This window comes from Protobothrops mucrosquamatus, unplaced genomic scaffold (assembly GCF_001527695.2).
Source record: "Protobothrops mucrosquamatus isolate PMUCROS unplaced genomic scaffold, P.Mucros_1.0 scaffold34, whole genome shotgun sequence".
Lineage (NCBI taxonomy): Eukaryota > Metazoa > Chordata > Lepidosauria > Squamata > Viperidae > Protobothrops > Protobothrops mucrosquamatus.
The window spans coordinates 433,512-453,332 of NW_015386418.1; the positions used below are offsets into that span (position 1 = coordinate 433,512).

General features: G+C 35.4%; 1 protein-coding gene across 1 annotated transcript in view; it reads right to left on the reverse strand.

The window, feature by feature from the left end:
- Window positions 1-19,821, reverse strand: part of LOC107283359 (dystrophin) — a 336,632-nt gene that overhangs the window by 17,545 nt on the left and 299,266 nt on the right. The window contains exons 42-43 of the mRNA XM_029283193.1: window positions 9,098-9,292; window positions 3,006-3,178 (exon numbers count right to left, since the gene is read on the reverse strand). Coding sequence (XP_029139026.1) covers window positions 3,006-3,178; window positions 9,098-9,292 — 368 coding nt within the window. The remainder of the gene's footprint in view (window positions 1-3,005; window positions 3,179-9,097; window positions 9,293-19,821) is intronic.

Here is a 19,821-nt window from a genome sequence, read left to right on the forward strand (position 1 = left end):
ATATTAAAATGTAAAGTCCTGTTCCTGAAAGATTTTCCTCAGAATTTATCCAGACTATCTGAATAAAAGAAATTGCAGGCTGAACACATGGTTGAGAAAGCATGAAGTTTGTTGTTTGTTTGTTTGTTTTTAAATCAGTGCTAAGATCATTGGGTTAAGTGACATATTTTAGGGTTAGAGAACCCAGTCCCAGTTGTTTAGGATAACTCTCAATGATATATGATAACATAGAGTATTGAATACTTCTCATTTATTTCCTCTGATACCATTTTCAGGGTCAAATTTTGGAAAATGGTGATAATATATCTCATTTGATTTCACATCTATTGGTTTGTGATGATTATCTCTTGGATATTCAGTATACCTACTATGCCTTTTGTATAGGGTGCACAATTCATATGTTTAAAATATAAAACATTTGGGAGATATTGAACAGGGATTTAGAGTTCAGTACCACTATAATTATCTTTTCCACTGAAATTCAAATAAACCTTTAACTCCTAAACTTATGTTTAATATCAATATTGATGTAAATGAAGGAAAACATTAACACTTTATTAGAACTACTCCGAGGTACTCCTGGTTAAGAAACAAGCAAACTAAGGCCAGTCTTCCTCCTTGATCATCTTGATTTCTTTCCAACCTCTTTTTTCCTCTGTATGGTCTCCCACTCTATGCATGTTAAATTAAGTCTTTCTTCTTGTATCCCTGAAGCTCTTTCCAGCTGCAGATGGATAGCCATTCTGAGAATGTGCTATTCTGAATTTGGCAAATGTCCTTATAGTGGCCAACTCTGCTATTTTGTTCATTAAGTAAGGATAGGATTGCCAACATGGTAAGCCAATATATATAATTTCTTGAATTACTTTAGGAAAGTGACACAAAAAAATTTCTAGTAGCATGTAATAATCTAAAATGGTACTTTAAACATTGTGTTGAAAAGTTCAACAATTTGGCTGAAGCTCCATTTAAGAAAACATTATTATTCTTATAGTGAATTTGTACCATATGATGAAAGTATAACTCATTTTCACTGCTGCAGATGGTACAAAGACAAACTGAAAAATCCTGCATAATGTTGACTTGTCTCTCTTTTTCAGATAACAACAACATCAAGCCATTAACCTGGAAACCTTCCCAGATTATGTGTGTGTGCTAAGTTACACTTTAGAAGATTAGGCCAAACAAAAATGACATGCATAGGATTAATGATTTATTTGTTCTACTATGTTCCAACCAATCTTCTCTGCTTACCACTATAACATCTCAACTAACTAAATGGACTGGAGGAAAACAAGTACATAAGTACATATAAGGACAAAATTGATGAAAAAGAATAAAACAAAATTTAAAATCAATCTGTATATTTAGAGAAATGTTGAATAAAAATCATACATCAAGTCCATCCACATGCTTGGTGGAGGAATCTAAACTGAAGTGTCTCTCACAAATTGTGGCTGGTCTCTGCTTAAACATGAGTTGAAGAGAGCCAATCACATCTCTGGACAATGTCATCTATAAACTGCATGGGTGTGGGGGGGGGGGGGAGGCAGAGAACCAAGTCCTGGGTTTCCTCATTTGGAACAACTAGGGACTCTATTACATTTCTCTGGATTCAATCATTGTTTCCCCATGACTAGTAAATGGAATTGGTTACTCAAGTAAGAATGGAACTACCTTAAATCAGTATCTCCAATTCACAGCCCTTACAGGATGATACAGGTTACTGTGGTCAGTGGAATGAAATACCACTGAAGGTGGGCTACAAATCAGGTAGCAGAATTCATATTTCAGAAGACCCTGTCTAATTCCTAAGGTTGTACAACCAAAAAGGATTTGGAACTGCATAAATGAGGAAGTGTAATTCCCATCCAAGGCCAAATATGGAATTTCCTCAAAATAAATTTAAGACACACTCTGGGATAGGATCTCAATAGCCTCACTTGGCTGGCATATGGTCAAATATATACCCTGGATATTATCAGTATATTATTGATATTGGACCCCAACTTGATGGATGACTTCACCTTTTGTATAGATATTGAATGAGAGCAGTCAAGCCTTGTGCTACTCACAAAGAAGGGACTTAGGGAGTATACTCTTATTCCCACAACCAACACTAACCAAAACCAGCCCTGAAGGAAGGAAAAATATACAATAAAACAGTGCCCCATTCCCAATGCCTGAGCTAATTTAGAAGGATACCATGGTCAATGATACTGAAAGCCATTGAGATATCAAGAGTATAAGGATGGATGCATGATCTCCATCCTAGTTGAACACAAGTCATGTATAAGGATAGGCTGTCTCCATACTAAATCCTGGCTTGAAACTTGACTGAAACAAGTCTAAATAATCCATTAACTTTAGAATTCTCTACAATCTGACTACTTCTCTAAAAGGGAAGGTTGGAGACAGAGTGATAGTTGTCTAAAGCTATTGTGTCCATGACCTATTGAGGAGAGACTGTGTCACTGCTTCCTTTAAGGTTGGAGACCCAATTTCTCTCTTACACCATACCATGGAGCCAACCATATAACATCTCTTTGGCCACTTTCACAACATAGGAGGGACATGGATTCAGCACAGAAATGGCTAAGCTAACAGTGAAGAACCTTATAATTTTTCATATATAATTAATCATATTTATACATACCTTCTGAGAATACCAATAAAAAAGATGATTTACATGGGTAAAATCAGTCTACCTTGATTCCAAACACTCTACTTAAAAGTCAGGGAAATAATTACTTGATTTTTATCTGTAGACATATCTATATTTATCTTAGATGAAGCAATACAAATATGAGGGGTTTTTTGACAATTATTTTGTCAGAAAATTCTCTGAATCTATTAACTCTTCCACTATCGATGTCCAAATATTAAGATATATTCAATCTGGAATCAACAAGCTATTTCACAAAGATAAAATGCAACTATACATTGTAAGTCAAATGTAATGATGCTTATCATGGGTAGCAAAATAAAATAAAGAAATTACTTACGCCTGTCGATCCCAATATATCTTATTAACTTTTTCCCACTGGGAAGTAAGCTGAGTCAGCTTTTCTTCAATTTTCATAGCTTCACCAGGTGTGGCACTTTTCAGAACTGCAGGCTTCTTGTTCTGAATGATTTCAATTTGATCTGAATATCTCCTTAGGGTGCCCTTAATTTTCTGCAATTCAAGAGGTGGAGGGGAACAAGAAAGAAGAAGGCATACAGATGTTGAATTATTAAATAAATTTCTCCTTCTATAATACTTCTATATTTTGACCAAAAGGGAAAAAATAAAATATTTCAATTAATCCATTATGTTATAAGAGGAGAGAGATATATGATAAGAATTAAATTGTGTTTGGCATTTGGGAGAATCTTGCATTAAGAAAGAAAAAAATCTGGCAATGAAACGAAGGATTTTTTTCCCTTTTATTTTCAGTGTAGTCAGAAGGACTAATATTTCAAGTTTGCATGTGGAGTAATTACTCGTGGAATAATTTAAACTTTTGAATTTTATTTTATTTTTTTATTGATTTAATAAATAATTAGCAAATTGTTATTTTAATATTAACAGGAAATCCTGAATGTTTTGTCCTATGAAACAAAATTGCACTGAAGTAATATAAGATACTACAAAAGCAAGAACTAGGTCAATGCTAGCACTGTCTATATTTTTACCCTCACTTTCAGTTGCACATTCTTTCCTAATTGCAGGGAATATATCCATTGAAGCCAACATCATTTGATAATCATCTGTTTCTTGGCACCAAAGATCCCCAAATGAAACCAGGTTTTAACAAAAAAAAGGTCTTGTTCAATATATGTGCTGAGCAAAGAAAACAAGCAATGCCCTATAGAAGTGTCAGAGTCAATAAATAAATTTGATTTGCCTGCTTTAAGAGATAGCTTCACATTGAATTGTCTATAGTGATATTTCTTTGGTATTCCTATGTATTTTAAAATTCTGATTGGTGACTTGAAGCAGTCTTAATCTTAATTATTTATTATTATTTTTTATCCAGAAATGACTCTTGGTGGCTTACAAATATTAAAACAATTACATGTTAAAATAATAAAACAAAAAATAACTGTAAAAACATTGTTAAAAGATGGGGAAGAGGGGAACACAAGTACATGGAGAGAGGTGAAGTTTGATGTCATCAACAATTTTATAATCTGATTTTAAGAAATGCATTTTACTTTCATTGTAAATATAAAGATATGAAAGATTAGGGAAGCCCATTGGTAGATTGAAAAAATCATTGGAATCAAAGTCCTTATTATCCCTCAAAAACCAAGAATTTTCCAACACTACATAGTATTCACTTTATTTGATAGTTAAGAACATTTTCTTTTTTTTTTTTCAAAGAAATTTTATTTTTTTTCCATCATAAAAAACAATCATAACATAAGTAAACACAAGAACATTTTCTACACATTCAGTTCTTCTACCATTTGAGTATCAAGTATCTATCAAATATTTTTATCCTCAAACATTAAATTGGAATGTTATTTCATTTGCATAGGTTAACAGATTGCACTTATTCCTAAAAAAGGAATGGAGCCATTTGGCTCTCCTTTATGAAAAGGTTTCTTTGTTGTTTCTTTCCCTTATTTGGTAGAACCCAGATGTGTATTTCTTTGATAAAAATGCAAATGCATTTTGGAAAATATTGTCCTGGATGAATACCAAATTTGTAATCATCTTTCAGCTTTTTATTCAGATACCATAAATATAAGAAGCAGAGCTTCTAGTATTCATAAATGAAAAAGAAAAATCCTCTGTGAAATCACAGCCTTGAATATATGCTAGAACTATGCATTATAGCACACCTATAACGTTAATAAATCCAACATATTTAAAATTAAAAAGGAATTCTTGCTGGGCAGTGACTACAGTGATTAATGAGTAACTACCATAAATCTTATTACTTATATAATTATCATGGTAAAAGAAAGAGGAGGGGAGAGGGAGAAGAGACCATGGGGTGAGAGAGATGGAAGAAGAGCAAACATGAAAGGTAATTCTTTTCTCCCCAGATTCATTTTCAAAGGAATCTTCTCTTGAATTCATTGAATTATAATTTTGTGTTTTATGCTAGTTATCCATGGAAAGCAACACAGGCTTTGACTGAGGAGGCCTAGTTTGTAGATGATGTATAAAAAAACAAAAAAAAGGAGAAAATACAATAACAGCAGATAAACACGATAGAGAAAATAGGCAGAATTCTTTTAAATTCATCTAAATATGTTTATATTTTCTTCTGTGTAAAGGAGTCAAATTTGAATCTCTGTGTATATGTCTTACTGTTTTCCCATTGGGTTCTATATCTCTGTGCAGCACTGGGACAAGCTGCAGATCATATCTTTAAGTCAAACTCGCGATGTCATGTGATGTCGTGCAATGTATCAGGATGGTTTTGCCATTGCCAGCAATGGGGTGGGTGCGGCTTCTGGATGACGTGTCCGGCCCGTGGGCCGGCAGTTTGACACCCTTGCTTTAAGTCATGTGATAAAAAGGAGGTGGCAGCAGAGTTTAGAATGGAGAGATTCCCGGGCTTCTGGTGGAGACTGCTGCAGGGATGGCGGCATTTTTTGGCCGCCCGCCTGGGGCTGCGTCAGAGCCAGCAAGAAGCAGCGATCATCAGCTGCTTCTCGGCTTGGAACCTCGTCCCTCGGGCTAAGAGGGAGTGGTGAGTTGGCCCGGATAGAGATACAGCTCCCTCTCTCCCCCCTTTTTTCTTTGGGGGGGTTGATAGGTGAGAGCTCTCTCAGAGTCTGGGCTTTCACCGCACCCCATGGTGCCTTTGTTCCTTTCCGGAGGAGCAAAGCCAGCTGCAGCTTCCACTTCTGCTATTTGAAGATTTTTGTGAGAGTAAACTTACAAGCAGACGGAACTGACCAGGAGGATTGAATTTTAAGTGATTTAAGACTTTAACTCAGAGAATATTAAAGCATCTTCATTATTTTCTAAAATTTAAGTAAGACGAAAATGGCTGTGGAATTGCCGTCTCTTTGTACTAGAAGGCATTGCTAAGAAAGACTTTCACTCTTCTTCCAGTTCAGAGATACATTGTAAAGATTTTTTTAGTTTATTGAAAGTATCTTTTTTCTTTTACTTTATATAATGAAGTTTTGAAAATGGCTTAAAAGGTACTGGAACCTCTGCTTTTCTCATTTAAATTTTACAACAGTTTAAATTTAAAATGTCTTCACTTTCACTTCACCCATCAATTACACTTAAAGATGTACAGGACATTTTGATGCAGATGATACAAGAAAGTACAGCATTTGTTTTTCAAGGTTTTACAGATTGTGTGGAGTGACGAGTGGATGAAAAGGCTGAAGGGACGGAGGACAGATTTGTAAAAGCAGAAGATATTGTGGAATTGGTTCAGAATGATATGCTACAATATGGAGACATGGAGCCTGTTTTGAGAAGAGGATTGAATGATACGCAGGAAAAGCTGAGAGAGGAAGCTGCGACAGATCAGGTTGTAGTTTTGGTGTGCGACCCTGAAGAAATTTTGAGAGAAAAAGTTTATAGAGTTTATTTAGGGGCCGCACGTCAGAGAAATCCACCTAGAGATGTTGCTGTTCGTTTTTCTAGAAGATCCTGCCACAGTGAAATTACACAGGCTCTTTATCAGCAGAGATCTCAGTTAACAACGCGATTTAAAAGAATGAAAGGAACGTTTGAACAAAGAATGCATATAAATGAAAGGAGAAAAGCAGTAAAAAGGATTTCAATTGCAACATATTTGCCTGTTTCAGAGCTGGCGAAAGGAGTGAGACTGATGAGATTCGGGAGGACAGATTTATAAGGAAAGCTTTGGAAGTTTTTTTTTATTTTTAAAACTTTCAACTTGGAATATTAATGGTTTGAATTTGGAAAGAAAGAGAATATTTGAAATAATATAAAAATGAGGTGATGAGTCTGTAAGAAATTTACTGAAATTATTTGAAAACTGGAGGGTTTTTTAAGGAATTATTCATTATGAAAGATTGAAATAGAGTTTCTATTTATTTTAAAAGTTTTATCAGAATTTATTACAAAAAAAAAGAAAAAAAAGAAAGAATATTTTATCATTTGAAGAAATTTATATTATTTTAAAGGAGTATTTGAAGTTAAAGATTGAGATAGAGTTCATATAAGAGGATTTATAAAATTATTAAATGGGCTCAAGATATTTGAGAATTTTATTGGAGATATGGGAAATAATTTGTAATTTATTATATTTGGTGGATATATAATTTTCTGGATTAAAGTTAATTGGTTTTTAAGTAATTTTTTTATTGGGGATTATGATTTGAATTTTATTATTTGAAGAAATTTATATTATTTTGAAGGAGTATTTGAGATTAATAATTTGTAATTTATTATTATATTTGGTGGATTTGAAGGAATACATAATTTGCTGGATTAAGATTTAGTGGAAAATTTAATAGGTTTTTAAGTGATAGATAAAGTTTACTTTGTAACTATTTTTATTGGGGATTACGGAAGATTTGAATTAAGAAATGAATAGTGGCAAGATGATTGGTTGTTTTTATTTTGTAGAAATGGCAAAGATTAATTTTAAGATATCTGGGTTTAGGGAAGATGGATAGATTATATGTTTAGAGTTTATATATATATATATGTTTATATCTGATTGTTTTTATTTGAGTTAAAGTAGGTTTATACTTGATTGTTTTACATTTGGGTAGTAATATTTAGACTTGGGATGATGTGTGTTTAACCCTGTGATCAGTTCTGGGAAGTCCGGGGGGGGTCGTGGGGGAGAGGGAGGGTAGAAATAGAGATAAAATAATTATGAGCATTAATGATTAATGTAGAAATGAGTATTAAATTAGGAGTATTGATGTATGGAGAAATATAGAAGGCGCTTGGTCGGCACCCCTAAACCGTGTCCGAAGGGAGGGAGAGGAAGAGGAGAAGAGAGATAGGAGGGAAGTAGGTAGGTAGTGGAAAAGAGGGTGGATGCAGGGAGGGGGCTGCCGAGCTGATGCTCGGCTAGCGCTCTAAACCGTGTCCGTAGGAAGAGGAGAGGGAAGGAGGTGGGATGTGTAGGGAGGTTGGAGGAAAGAGGGCGGATGCGGGGAGGGGGGTTGCCGGGCTGTTTTGCAATATTAATGTATGTCTATGTTTGTATGTTAAAATTAATAATATTGAAGTTGTATTAATGTATGTTTATATTTGTATGGGGGGGTTATTTTGAAATTAATAAAAATTTTAAAACAAGAATGGAGAGATTCCCAACATTCTGATTTGCTGCTGTCTCTGTCAAGGGAATGCCCTGAGTGATTTTCTTTTTCCTCAAAATTATTTCTTCATAGGTTAAAATTGTTCACTGTTTTGTATAAAAAAATATTTCATTTATTATGCACAAAATAGTCATGAAATGTAGGAATCCACGTGATTATTTCAAAAGAATACAGAATGTGATTGTAAAAATAGGTCTTTGAAAAGGGATCTTCTAGGAAATGTTAGGATGTAGCAAGCAAATATGGTTGTTTGATGTAATTTAATCTTTGTAGTACTTGAATACTTTTAGGTACAATTGGATATGGATATGTGTCCATACATGTGCAAACGTAAAGGATGTATATGTGTGTTGATATGAGAGGAGCAGTTTGGTTTAGTGGGTAACGCATCAGGCTAGAAAGTGGGAAACTGTGAGTTCTAGTCCTGCCTTACCCTCAAAGCCAGCTGGGTGACCTTGGGCTAGTCACTTTCTCTCACCCCTAGGAAACAGGCAGTGCCATATCACTTCTGAAAAACGTTGCCAAGAAAATGGTAGGAACTTGCCCAAGCAGTTTCTGAGAATCAGACTTCATTGAAGAAGAATAAAAAATCCATTGGAAAATGACTGTGTGTAATTAAATATTTATATAGGGAAACATATTTTATGCCTATTGAGTTTTGAAGAGATTTGAAATGGTGCAAAAAAGTAAAACACATTCAAGTTTTGTAAAATAATATTGAACTCATTTACTCCACCGAAAATTGTGCTTTCCAATTTTTTTAGGGTGAAAATATCCAACTTTCACTCTAAGTAGCTGAACACATTATTTAAATGGCTTGATTTCTTACCTTGAGATCATCTTCTTTTCTAACAAGATTTTCATAGTCCTTCCCCTGAAGAGTGGGAGAATTAAGCAGGTCTTCCACATTGGACAAGGCTTGTAGAAGCTGTTGGATCTCTGTCAGGTAGGCAGAAGGCACATAAGAAGTTTCCATTGGCACATCTTCAGTCATCAGTACAGTAGTCTCCTCATGAACAGTTTGCTAGTACAGATATACAACAGAAATCTTCCTTTAGATTCATTATATAAGAACATATTTTTACAAAGCAAATCTGTATCAAGGTTTATATAATGCACAATTGTGTTACTGTCCTTTTTAATAGTCTACATATAATATTTCACATATAATCATCCAAATTAATTTATTTCAATTCAAGTTTTTATGCTTCTTATTCATATCTTGGATATGTGTCTGAACAAAGAACAATTGCAAAATAGTACTGCTCATGGATTATGAACATGAAACTGAAAAATATGTTTTAAGGCTTCTCATTAAAAAAAAGTTAGATAGAAAACATGTCATGGAAAAAAGAGTAGAAAGTGCCAAATAAATGTACTTGTTGTGTATGAGAGAAGTGCAGTGCAGGTTGGAGATGGACGATTATTTAAACATGAGTCAGCAGTGTCTGGCAGCAACCAAAACAGCTAATACAGTCATTGTCTGTATAAACATAGGCATAGAATCAATCATGTGAAGTATTAGTACCACTTTATAAATTCTTTGTAAGACCACAGCTGAAATACTGCATCCAGTTTTGGGCACACATTTTAAAAAAAAGATGTTGAGACTTTGGAAAAAGTGCAAAGAACAGGAATTAAGATGATTAAAGGCCTGGAGACAAAAACATATGAAGAATGGTTGCAGGAATTAGGTATGGCTAGTCTAAAGAAAAGAAGGACTAAAGGTGACATGGTAGCACTATTCCAGTATTTCAGGGGCTGCCACAAAGAAGAGGGGGTCAACTTATTTTCCAAAGCATCACATCAGAAAGAAAGACAAGAAACAATGGATGGAAACTAATTTAGGAATGAAGCAACCTGGAATTAAGGAGAAATTTCCTAACAGTGAGAACAATTAACCAGTGGAACAGCTTCAGAGGTTGTAGGTGCTTCATCACTGCAGGTTTTTAAGAAAAGACTGGACAACCACCTGTCTGAAATAATATAGGGTCTCCTGCTTGAGTAGGGGGTTGGACTAGAAGACCTCCAAGGTCCTTTCTAGCTTTATTCTGATTGATTGGTATGGAGGATACACGAGGGTACATGAGAAGAATGACATGGGTCAGGGAAGGTTGGGAGGGTGCTTTGTGAGAATTGCCAAGAATCACAGTGCAGGTCAGGGAGGGTTGACGAGGATGCATGAGGTGCAAGAAATAAGAGGAGTGGTGCAGATTGGGAAGGATGCGAGGGGATGCACAAAGGTATGGTGCAGATCAAGGAGAGTCCATATGAGTGTGAGCGGTGCACAAGAGAGGCTGGTTGGGGAAGGTTTGCAAGGGTGTGGTACAGATCAGGAAAGGTGTGCAGAACTACAGCATGGATCAATGAGGATGTGTGGGGATGTGCAAGTACCAGCATGGTATGAAAGCAGTGGAATTGGGGAATGCTGCATGGGTAAGGGAGTCTTGCAACCTTGACTGCCAGCTTCCCAATTGACTTTTTCAGAAATCCAGCAAAGAAGAATGGAAATTGGCAATCACATGATCACAGGATGTTTGGCAACCAGTCATAAATGTGAAAAGGTTGCCAAGCACCCAAATTGCCATCATATGACCATGGGGGTCCTGGGATGGCCAGAACTCTGAGGGCCAGCTATAGGGCCATTGTAATGGAGTGGTTGCTGATTGAATGGTTGCAGATCGAGAGGTACTGTAAATGAATTCTCAATTTTCTCCTAAATCCCTTTCCACCTAGCTGGTACAGCACCAGGAACAGTCATGTTCCTATTATTGTTGGGTTGAACTGAGTAAGATCATCTAAGAGTTCAACATTAATTGGAAAGCAGCAATTAAGCATGTGGTTAGACAGAAGATGAAAGCTCTAAAAGTTGAATGTATACTATTATGTCTAGTATATTACAAAGTTTTCTTAATTCTTTGTCCTGGAAATGTTAAGAGTTTATAAGGCCTATGTGCCTATGTTGTCATTATTTTTAAGGCAGCTGATGCAAAAGTGTGAGTTGGCATGCATTATTGTGCTTCACAATATTGTGCTCACATTGGGGTAAGTCATATTGTAATTGCATATAAGTTTCAGTTCCCATAAATATAAATATTGCTTATAAAATGTTGGTTTGGATACTTGTTTTTGTGTGTTTGTACATATCTTATAGATACTGAACTTCACAAGGCATTTAAAAATATATAGCTTCTACATTAGTTTGGATTGATTTCTTGACATTTGGGCTACATTCTTTGGATGTTTTGGTGAATTGGAGATTTCGGGGGCATCTATGAATGTAAAACTTTTATGACAATTTTGTTGATTTGTAGAGCATTGTTTTACTCTCTATCTAACATTGCATTTCAATGCATGCAAAAGCTGTTCTTCATTCATGCAGCAGTACCAAGAACTCGGTCCAACATTTTCCCCTTTTTTACAGTTGGCAGCTACTATCGGCAAGGAACATCACTCTGTCATCAAAAAGCAACATCTTTACTTTTTGCATGACTAGTAGGCTTTGTTTCTTTGGCAAACAGGCAGCAAAGGAAAACAAAACAAAGCAACATACAAATTATTTATTTTTTTAACTGTCCAAGAAGGTGAGTTGGTCAGCTGTGCTGACTGGCTTCATAGGTTAAAAGCAAGTTAAATATGCTTAATTTTGAGCACATGGAGAAAAAAATATCATAGGAATGTAAAGAATGTACAGTACAATTTCTGCCTGCCTGAGTAACTTATTTATCTCCAAGCTGGAGAGAAGCCAATTGCTGAACTGAAAAGAATGTTGATGAGATTAGTTCTTTTGTATTGTTAATGTGTGGGCTGAGCATATTAAGACTTATTTAGAGATCACAAATTATTTTTCTGTTGTAGAAAGAACCATGGCTGATTCTTACAAGAGGACACCCCAGGATATTCACCTTTTGGGCAAGGTCCAAACTGAGTGCAATCCACTGCTTAGTAAACTCCACAGTGAGCAGGAGGATAAGTTACAATGTAAAAACATCATCACTTCCTAATAGTTCTACAGGTGAAGCTTTTTATGTTTAGTTACTTTTTAAGTCTCTATTTCAGTTCCATTTATTGTGGATATTAATTTTCTCATGTAAAATGGTCTAGGTTGGTAAATCTGTCTGAGAAATAGCAAATCTGTTCAATTTCAGCTGATATGTTTACTGATTGCATCAGCAAGAATAAATGATTCTATTCTTTCATGGTATGAGAAGAGCTTAATAATAATAATAATGATAAAGTTGGAAGGGACCTTGGAAGTCATCCAGTCCAACCTCCTGCTCAGGCAGGAAACCCTATACCAGTGGTGGCGAATCTATGGCACGGGTGCCAGAGGCGGCACTCAGAACCCTCTCTGTGGGCATGCGTGCCATCGCCCCAGTCCTAGGCCGTCAGCTGGGTTTTATAAAACCTTTTCGCTTTAGGCCTCCGCCGCCGTGTACAAAAAAAAAGGTTCAATCAATCAGTCAATTTCAACTTCTCGCGGAAAAAAAAGATCTTGCAAAGTTGAAATTGATTGATTGAACTTTTTAGTCCCACCCAGTCTGCTATTACCACCGCAGCCACGCCCACCCAATGGGACACACCCACCCAATGGGCCATACCCATCCGGCACCTGACGATGCATAGGTGGGTTTTGGGTTGCAGTTTGGGCACTCGGTCTCTAAAAGGTTCGCCATCACTGCCCTATACCATTTCGGACAAAGGGCTAAATTTTTTAAGAACCTGATTATGTGAATGTGAAGAAATGACTCACTGCAGTAAAACTAGGCTTAAAGATAAAAAGCCCCTCAGGTACTGTCACAGCATAAACGACAGTATCAATTTTCTACAAGAAAATAAAGAGAGTCACAATCAAAAAAATGGTCTGGCAACAACTGATTGTAGCAACCAGAACAAACACGTTTATCACCTTTTGAAAATGCATTGCTAAATGCCAGAGGCATGGCCCTCTCACACGAATGATTACTTCCCCAGGGAAATTTGAGAGTTTTAGGTAGGTCAGGAATTGCTGCACTACAGAGGAGATAAATGATGAGCCCTCCTTGTCTGTTGTTCCTTGCTACAATTTCCTAGATATAGAAATCAATTAAGTAACTGAAACCCTGAATAATACTAGTACTATATGACCATATTTAACCTGAGGTTATCAGGTGTAACTTGGTATAGTATTACATTTATGGATTCGCCCATACGCCAATTTTGCCTATTTTGGGGGGAAGGAAAAATACACGGCATGTCCTGGTTAACTGTCAAAATTATAAGAATTAAGTATCAAGATTTACATTAGTCTTCAGGAATTCTGAAAAAAAAAAAAAGACTTGGTAAATTTACTATTGTATTACTTGCTTAAAAATATGCCCAGAAATTCATAGCCTATATGCAACTTTTGATGTCTAAGGAAAAACTTTGGAACAAGCAAAATGCCTTATTATCTCAACAGCCTCTGTTTGATCTCATGCATTAATTGTATAATATTTTGAGAGTCCAGTACTCCAGTTAGAAGATGGTTAGCACTCCATTCCTAAAAATTTTATACAGCCATTTAACTGATTGTTTAAATGATTTGGAGCACCATTTTCCCCAAACGAATAAACAAAGATCTTGAAGTGCTCCATAATGCAGAATATGCTATCATCTCATCACAATAATCTTTTGGCTTTAGAAGACTACTGAAGATATTAGCTGTTTTCAGTTCCTTTATTAATCAACTTTATGATGGTTTTCTGCATCAAAGTAATTACCATTATTTTATATCAAGCTGTTTTAAAAGGTTATTTATTAGTTTCACCAAATACTTAATTGCTCTTTAACATGACACTTTTAAAATAATAAAAGACATGGTTCTGTTATATACGGTATAAATTCTAAAATGTATTACAAGGCTTTATGGACAAAGCAGCATAAATGAAATTCAGTCATATTAATTAAATATTCATAATAATAATAATAATAATAATAATAATAATAATAATAATAATAAAGTTGGAAAAATATAAGAGCTGTACTGTAAATAAGAATATGTACTTCTAACATTGGACTAATTTATTTAACAGCATGCACTAGATTGCTTCAAATAAAACTATGGGATTATATGCTTCCATACCACATTTTCTATCTCAGATATAAATTCATGTCTTTGGTTTGGAAGCATATTCTGATTCATATTGATTCTAATTATTAATTAAAGTGAAACAAGTATAGGTGTGATTTCAACCATACAGCTTAGTCAACTGGCTGACTTTACAAAATACTACCAGAAGGGATCAGACAAGGATAGATATTGGTTTCACAGTTGGAACCCAAATGTTAACACTTCTCTATAAATAGTATATTAAAATAACACACTACATATGTTACTTCAAAATACTAGTTATGGAGAGATACTAACATTTGGGTTTCATTCAGGGAACTCAGTGTTCAAAGATAGTCTTGGTTGATGCATGACAAGAAAATATTTTGTCATAAACAGTGTCAAATAATCAAGTTAACTACGTATTTCAAAATTGTGATTCAGTATTCAAGATTAAATATAAATGATTGAAATCTGTATAACTGCCCCAAAGAAAACTAATTTATATAATTCAGTAGTAGACATCACTACAGAAGCAAGCTGTTTCCTAAAAAAGACTACTACAGAAGCTGTTTAAGCCATGTCATTGATATTACTGAATCCTTTGGAAAGAATGCATGCATTGTATATATAAAAAAACCCTCTCAGTTTTTTTTAAAAAAATAATTGTTAGTGTAAAGATATTATATATGGCAATAATATTTTCAGTATCAAAACTAAGTAACAATTTCAATGTAGATTTATTTAGATTTTTATAATTAAAATTTTTCTTCTCAAGGTTTACTGATTTCATGAGAGGTAGTTATCATAAATCTGAAACTTTCACTAATGGTTGGAATAATCATTCTTATATAACAAGTTGATCTTAAAAAAACAGCAATACTGAATTATATTGAATTAGGAACAAATTAAGATATTTTGTATTTGCTGATAAATAAACAAAATGTTGCTTGTTAGAATCCATATAATAAACTATAAAAATAAAAAATAAATCAATGAAATATAAAAACACTTTACTATTTACAGTTAATACAATAGGAAAAATATTATGCAAATCTTTTAAGGATTTTTAACCAGTTTTGGTCAAAATATTAATATACAAAAGTTTCATTTTGTAAAAATGTAGTTTCAGGGCTATACTTCAGTTAAAATAGCTATTATTTCAGGGGGGCGTTTTCTTGGCTTTTAGCAGTTATTTTACATGCTACCTTTTAGTTTTCTTAAATGTTAAACATTATTTAAACATCTCTTGTAAGGTATATTTTCTGAAAAATTTCATCAATCAGTTATGTACATATAGATGGGTAGAAAGCAGGAGAAGCAAGTAAAAAAAAAGTTCTACTACCTGAGTTTTCTATTTAAAAGTTGATAGAAATCTATGCTTTCTACAAAGATTTTGGTTCATGCACTTAATTTAGAGGAAGTTCCAGTCAAATCACACCCTGAAAAGCTTTTAAATTCACACTTTCCTTACATAGTAGACTTATGATTCTTTTGACCACCTGAAAAGTACTGAAAAGTGGATTTATTATAATAATATTAATGAAGAAAGAATTCCACTTTTCTACCTATACTGAAATAAAGGTTCTACTTATTGTGTATTGTGTTTTCTCCAACCTATGTAAGGTAACAAACTAGAGTCCCCTCTTTGGGTGGAAATGAAGTTTTCATCTGTCTCTTGTTTTAGCAATTTACTGATTGGATAACAGACTGTTGGCTTATCACATGTGCTCTCTCATTAAAGCAAAATAAAGTCACCTGACACACACCTCATTTCCATTGAATTTTAGACAGAGAACACTAATGTTATATGAAGTCTTAGTTCTTGTTTTTTTTTCTTTCTTCAGTAACCATTACCTAAGTTGATATTTTTTCCCTTGCAACTTTTGTGACCTTCACTACAGGTAGCTGACTAAAACGCAAACATTCTCTTTACACGGAAGGTGCATTTCTTGGGCTGTAGTTCTAGCCTTTCGTACATCAGATCTTGATAGAAATTTCATACTCTAAAAACCTAAAGCAAGCAAATTTGAGCAATATAGTTTATTTGGCATACATTTTAATTCATATGCATAAGTTTTCTACCTAACTTATCTAATATTTAAAAAATAAACCTAACTATAAAAATGTTTATAATTACTGACAATGTGAACATATTCTTAATTTTAAAGGAAATCATATTCACTTCTGATACACACACACACACACACATATGTAGTCTCCCAATTTAATTCTTTAACTCTTTGTCAGAAAAATAAATTTGGATTTAGATGTTTCGCAGTTGCGACTTGAGCCTGCTTAAGCCTGCTTAACGCCCCTAGTTGGGGGGCTGCAAGGCAAAAGATATTGTAAAAAGTAAAAACTGCAGTATAGCAGTTAAAATGTCAAGGTGTAATCAATCAGATCAGTCTGTCTGAAAAACTTCCTGTATATACTCCCTTGACTCGGCTGGCAAAGAGGGGAGGAAAGCCTGTGGCTTGGTGGTTAAATCACTGCCTAGTATGTAAACTGCCCAGGTTCGAATCCCATAAAGGGTGTGGCTAACTGAAGAGAGCAGAGCAAGCTCGAAATGGCCATCTTAGTCTCCCAATTTAATTCTTTAACTCTTTGTCAGAAAAAGAAATTTGGATTTAAATGTTTCGCAGTTGCGACTTGAGCCTGCTTAATGCCCCTAGTTGGGGGGCTGCAAGGCAAAAGATATTGTAAAAAGTAAAAACTGCAGTATAGCAGTTAAAATGTCAAGGTGTAATCAATCAGACCGGTCTGTCTGAAAAACTTCCTATATGTATGTATATATGTATATTTGTATATGTATGTATGTGTAATCTTTTAACAGTATATTGTGCAGGTTTTTAACATTGCCCATAAACTAACAGAATTACAACTGTTTTAAAAGGATATGATGAAGGATAACCAGTGCATTATGTAGCTGTTTCCGATAAGAATGTTTGGAATTTTTGATATTTGAGAAGTATAACATGAAAGGTACAGTTAATATTTCCCAAACTATTGTGCATACCATTTTTTAAATCATTTTTTCACCACCAATTTGCATATTTGAGAAATGTTCTAATATAGGTATTTTATAAATAAAAAATAAAAAGGACTGTGAGTTGTGCTAAATTAATAAATGGAGTTTCAGAGAAAATGTAGCTTTAAAAGCTTAATCGTATGTAAAAAACCTACAAATTTGAATTCAATGTGTCATTATAATCCTCATTAGCACGTAACACTTCTTTCCTGTATGAATACATTTTAGATCTACCATCAAATAATTAAAGTTCTTCATTTGGCAGATTGATGCCGAATAATCTTTTATAATTGGAATGGTTGTAAAAGAGCAGATTTCACTCAGTTCTTTCCTGTGGCTTAATAACACATTGTATTTGAAAAAGGATAAATAAATAGTATGACACGTTTTTCCAAGGCGGTGATTTGATTTCTCAAGTACCCCTGCTTGGCTGCTCAATTTCTATATATTCACTGAACACCTGTTCTACAGAGAAATCATATGAAAATTCAGTTATACGCTGTATAAATATGTAAATATATTCTATGGACATTTTCTGCATTGTAATCATCACAGTGTGTTTCATTTTTTTCCCGTTCCCATTAAGTCATGATACATATCCAGAACATTCAGTACTGAGCTTTATTTCTATAGGCAAATATGATCAAGCCAAATCACAAATTCCAGCTTTTAGATTTACTTTCATGTAAATTTCATACGTCAAGATTATCTCTGGAATAATAAATAAATAAATAAAATATACTATGTATCATTTAATAAAAAATGAGGGGGTATATTTATAATGAAATTGTTTTTCAGTCACCCCAAACTGACAATCTGTACAGCTACATGTAAATGTGGGTGCAGCAATATTGTTTCTATATGTACACACTAGGAATGAAAGCATTGAGTTATTATGTAAAATAATAACTTCCAAGGAAATATCCTAAATATGCCTTGCTAGGAAGCATTTATTGCAGATTCTGATATATTGGGTGAAAGTGTATATCATCTGACCCTGTCTCTAAATGTTTATAAGAATAATTTGAAAAACATTTATTTAATATTTGTTAAATATTTGCCACCCATCTCACTACTCTGGGTAGCTTACAACAATAAAATGGGGGAAAGGGTGTCAGCTAATTAGTCCAACAGCCACCTCCAGTGATGTAATCCCCTATTGGTCCCCAGGGCAACCAGCAGAGCCAGGTCTTCAGACCTTGCTGAAGGACAGGAGAGTGGGGGTAAACCTCACCCCAAGGGGCAGGATTTTCCAGAGGGCTGGTGCTACAGCAAAGAAGTCTCTTCTCCTGGATCCCATCAGCTGGAATTCCTTGACTAATGGATTCTTCAGCAGATCTCCTCTGCTGGCACGAATAGGGTGGACTTGTCTTAGCAGAATGAGATGGTTCATCAAGTAATCTGAACCTATGACATGGAGGGCTTTAAAGGTCATAACCAACACCTTGAACTGCATCTGGAAGCAAACTGGCAGCCAGTGCAACTTGCAAAGCTGTAGTGTAACATGGGTCATTCTATGTGTCCCAAAGGGTGCTTGTGCTATTGCACTTTGTTCTAGTTGAAGCTTCCAAATGCATTTCAAGGTTAGCCCCATATAAAGCTTCATTGCAGTAATCTAGACAAGAGATGACTACTGTTGTGTCCTGAGCCTGCAAAAGCAGGCTCGGGACGTTGCAAGAGTCCCGGGCATTTGCAAAAGCTGCCCGGGACCAGACTGAGTGGCGCTGGCCTTGCGCGCATGTGCAAGGCGGGAAAAGACCGCCTTGTGATTGGTTGGATTTGCCCGGGGATCAGAAGGTATAAATAGAGGCCTGCGTGCCTCTGCTCGGGTTGTTCGTAGATTGGAAGCAGAGAATAAAGACTTGTTAGAAATGCTTCATCTCAAGCGCCATTATTCTCCGGACTTAACACTGGCGACGAAGGTGGGATTCAGTCTTTGGGTGAGTCAGCTTGAAGACTCACCCAAAGAAGTCCGGAAGAGGAAAACGGCGTGGAAGTCAGCGTTATCCTGCCAGTACGAAATCGCTGGAGGGTGCGTGCGGCTGAAGAAGACCCTGATCCTCGATCATGGCGAAAGTTGGGCGTTTAGCGGAATTCGACGTCTCTCACCCCGAGAGGTGGGAATCTTATGTTGCAAGAGTTGAGACTTACTTCCGCATAAACCAGATAAGGGAGGAAGGCTTAAAGGCTGCCACGTTGTTGTGCGTTTGTGGGCAAGACGCCTTTGAGATCGCCGAGAGCCTAATCGCCGCAGCCTCGCTGGAAACGGTGTCATACTCCGATCTGAAGAAAGTTTTAAAGGAACACTTCCAGCCCAAGCAATCTGTCATGGCTTGGAGGCACACATTTCAACAGAGGGATCAGCGAGCTGGGGAATCAGCAAAAGAATACGTTGCGGCCTTGAGAAGAGCAGCTAAACCGTGTGATTTCAAGGACTTAGAGGAAAGACTGC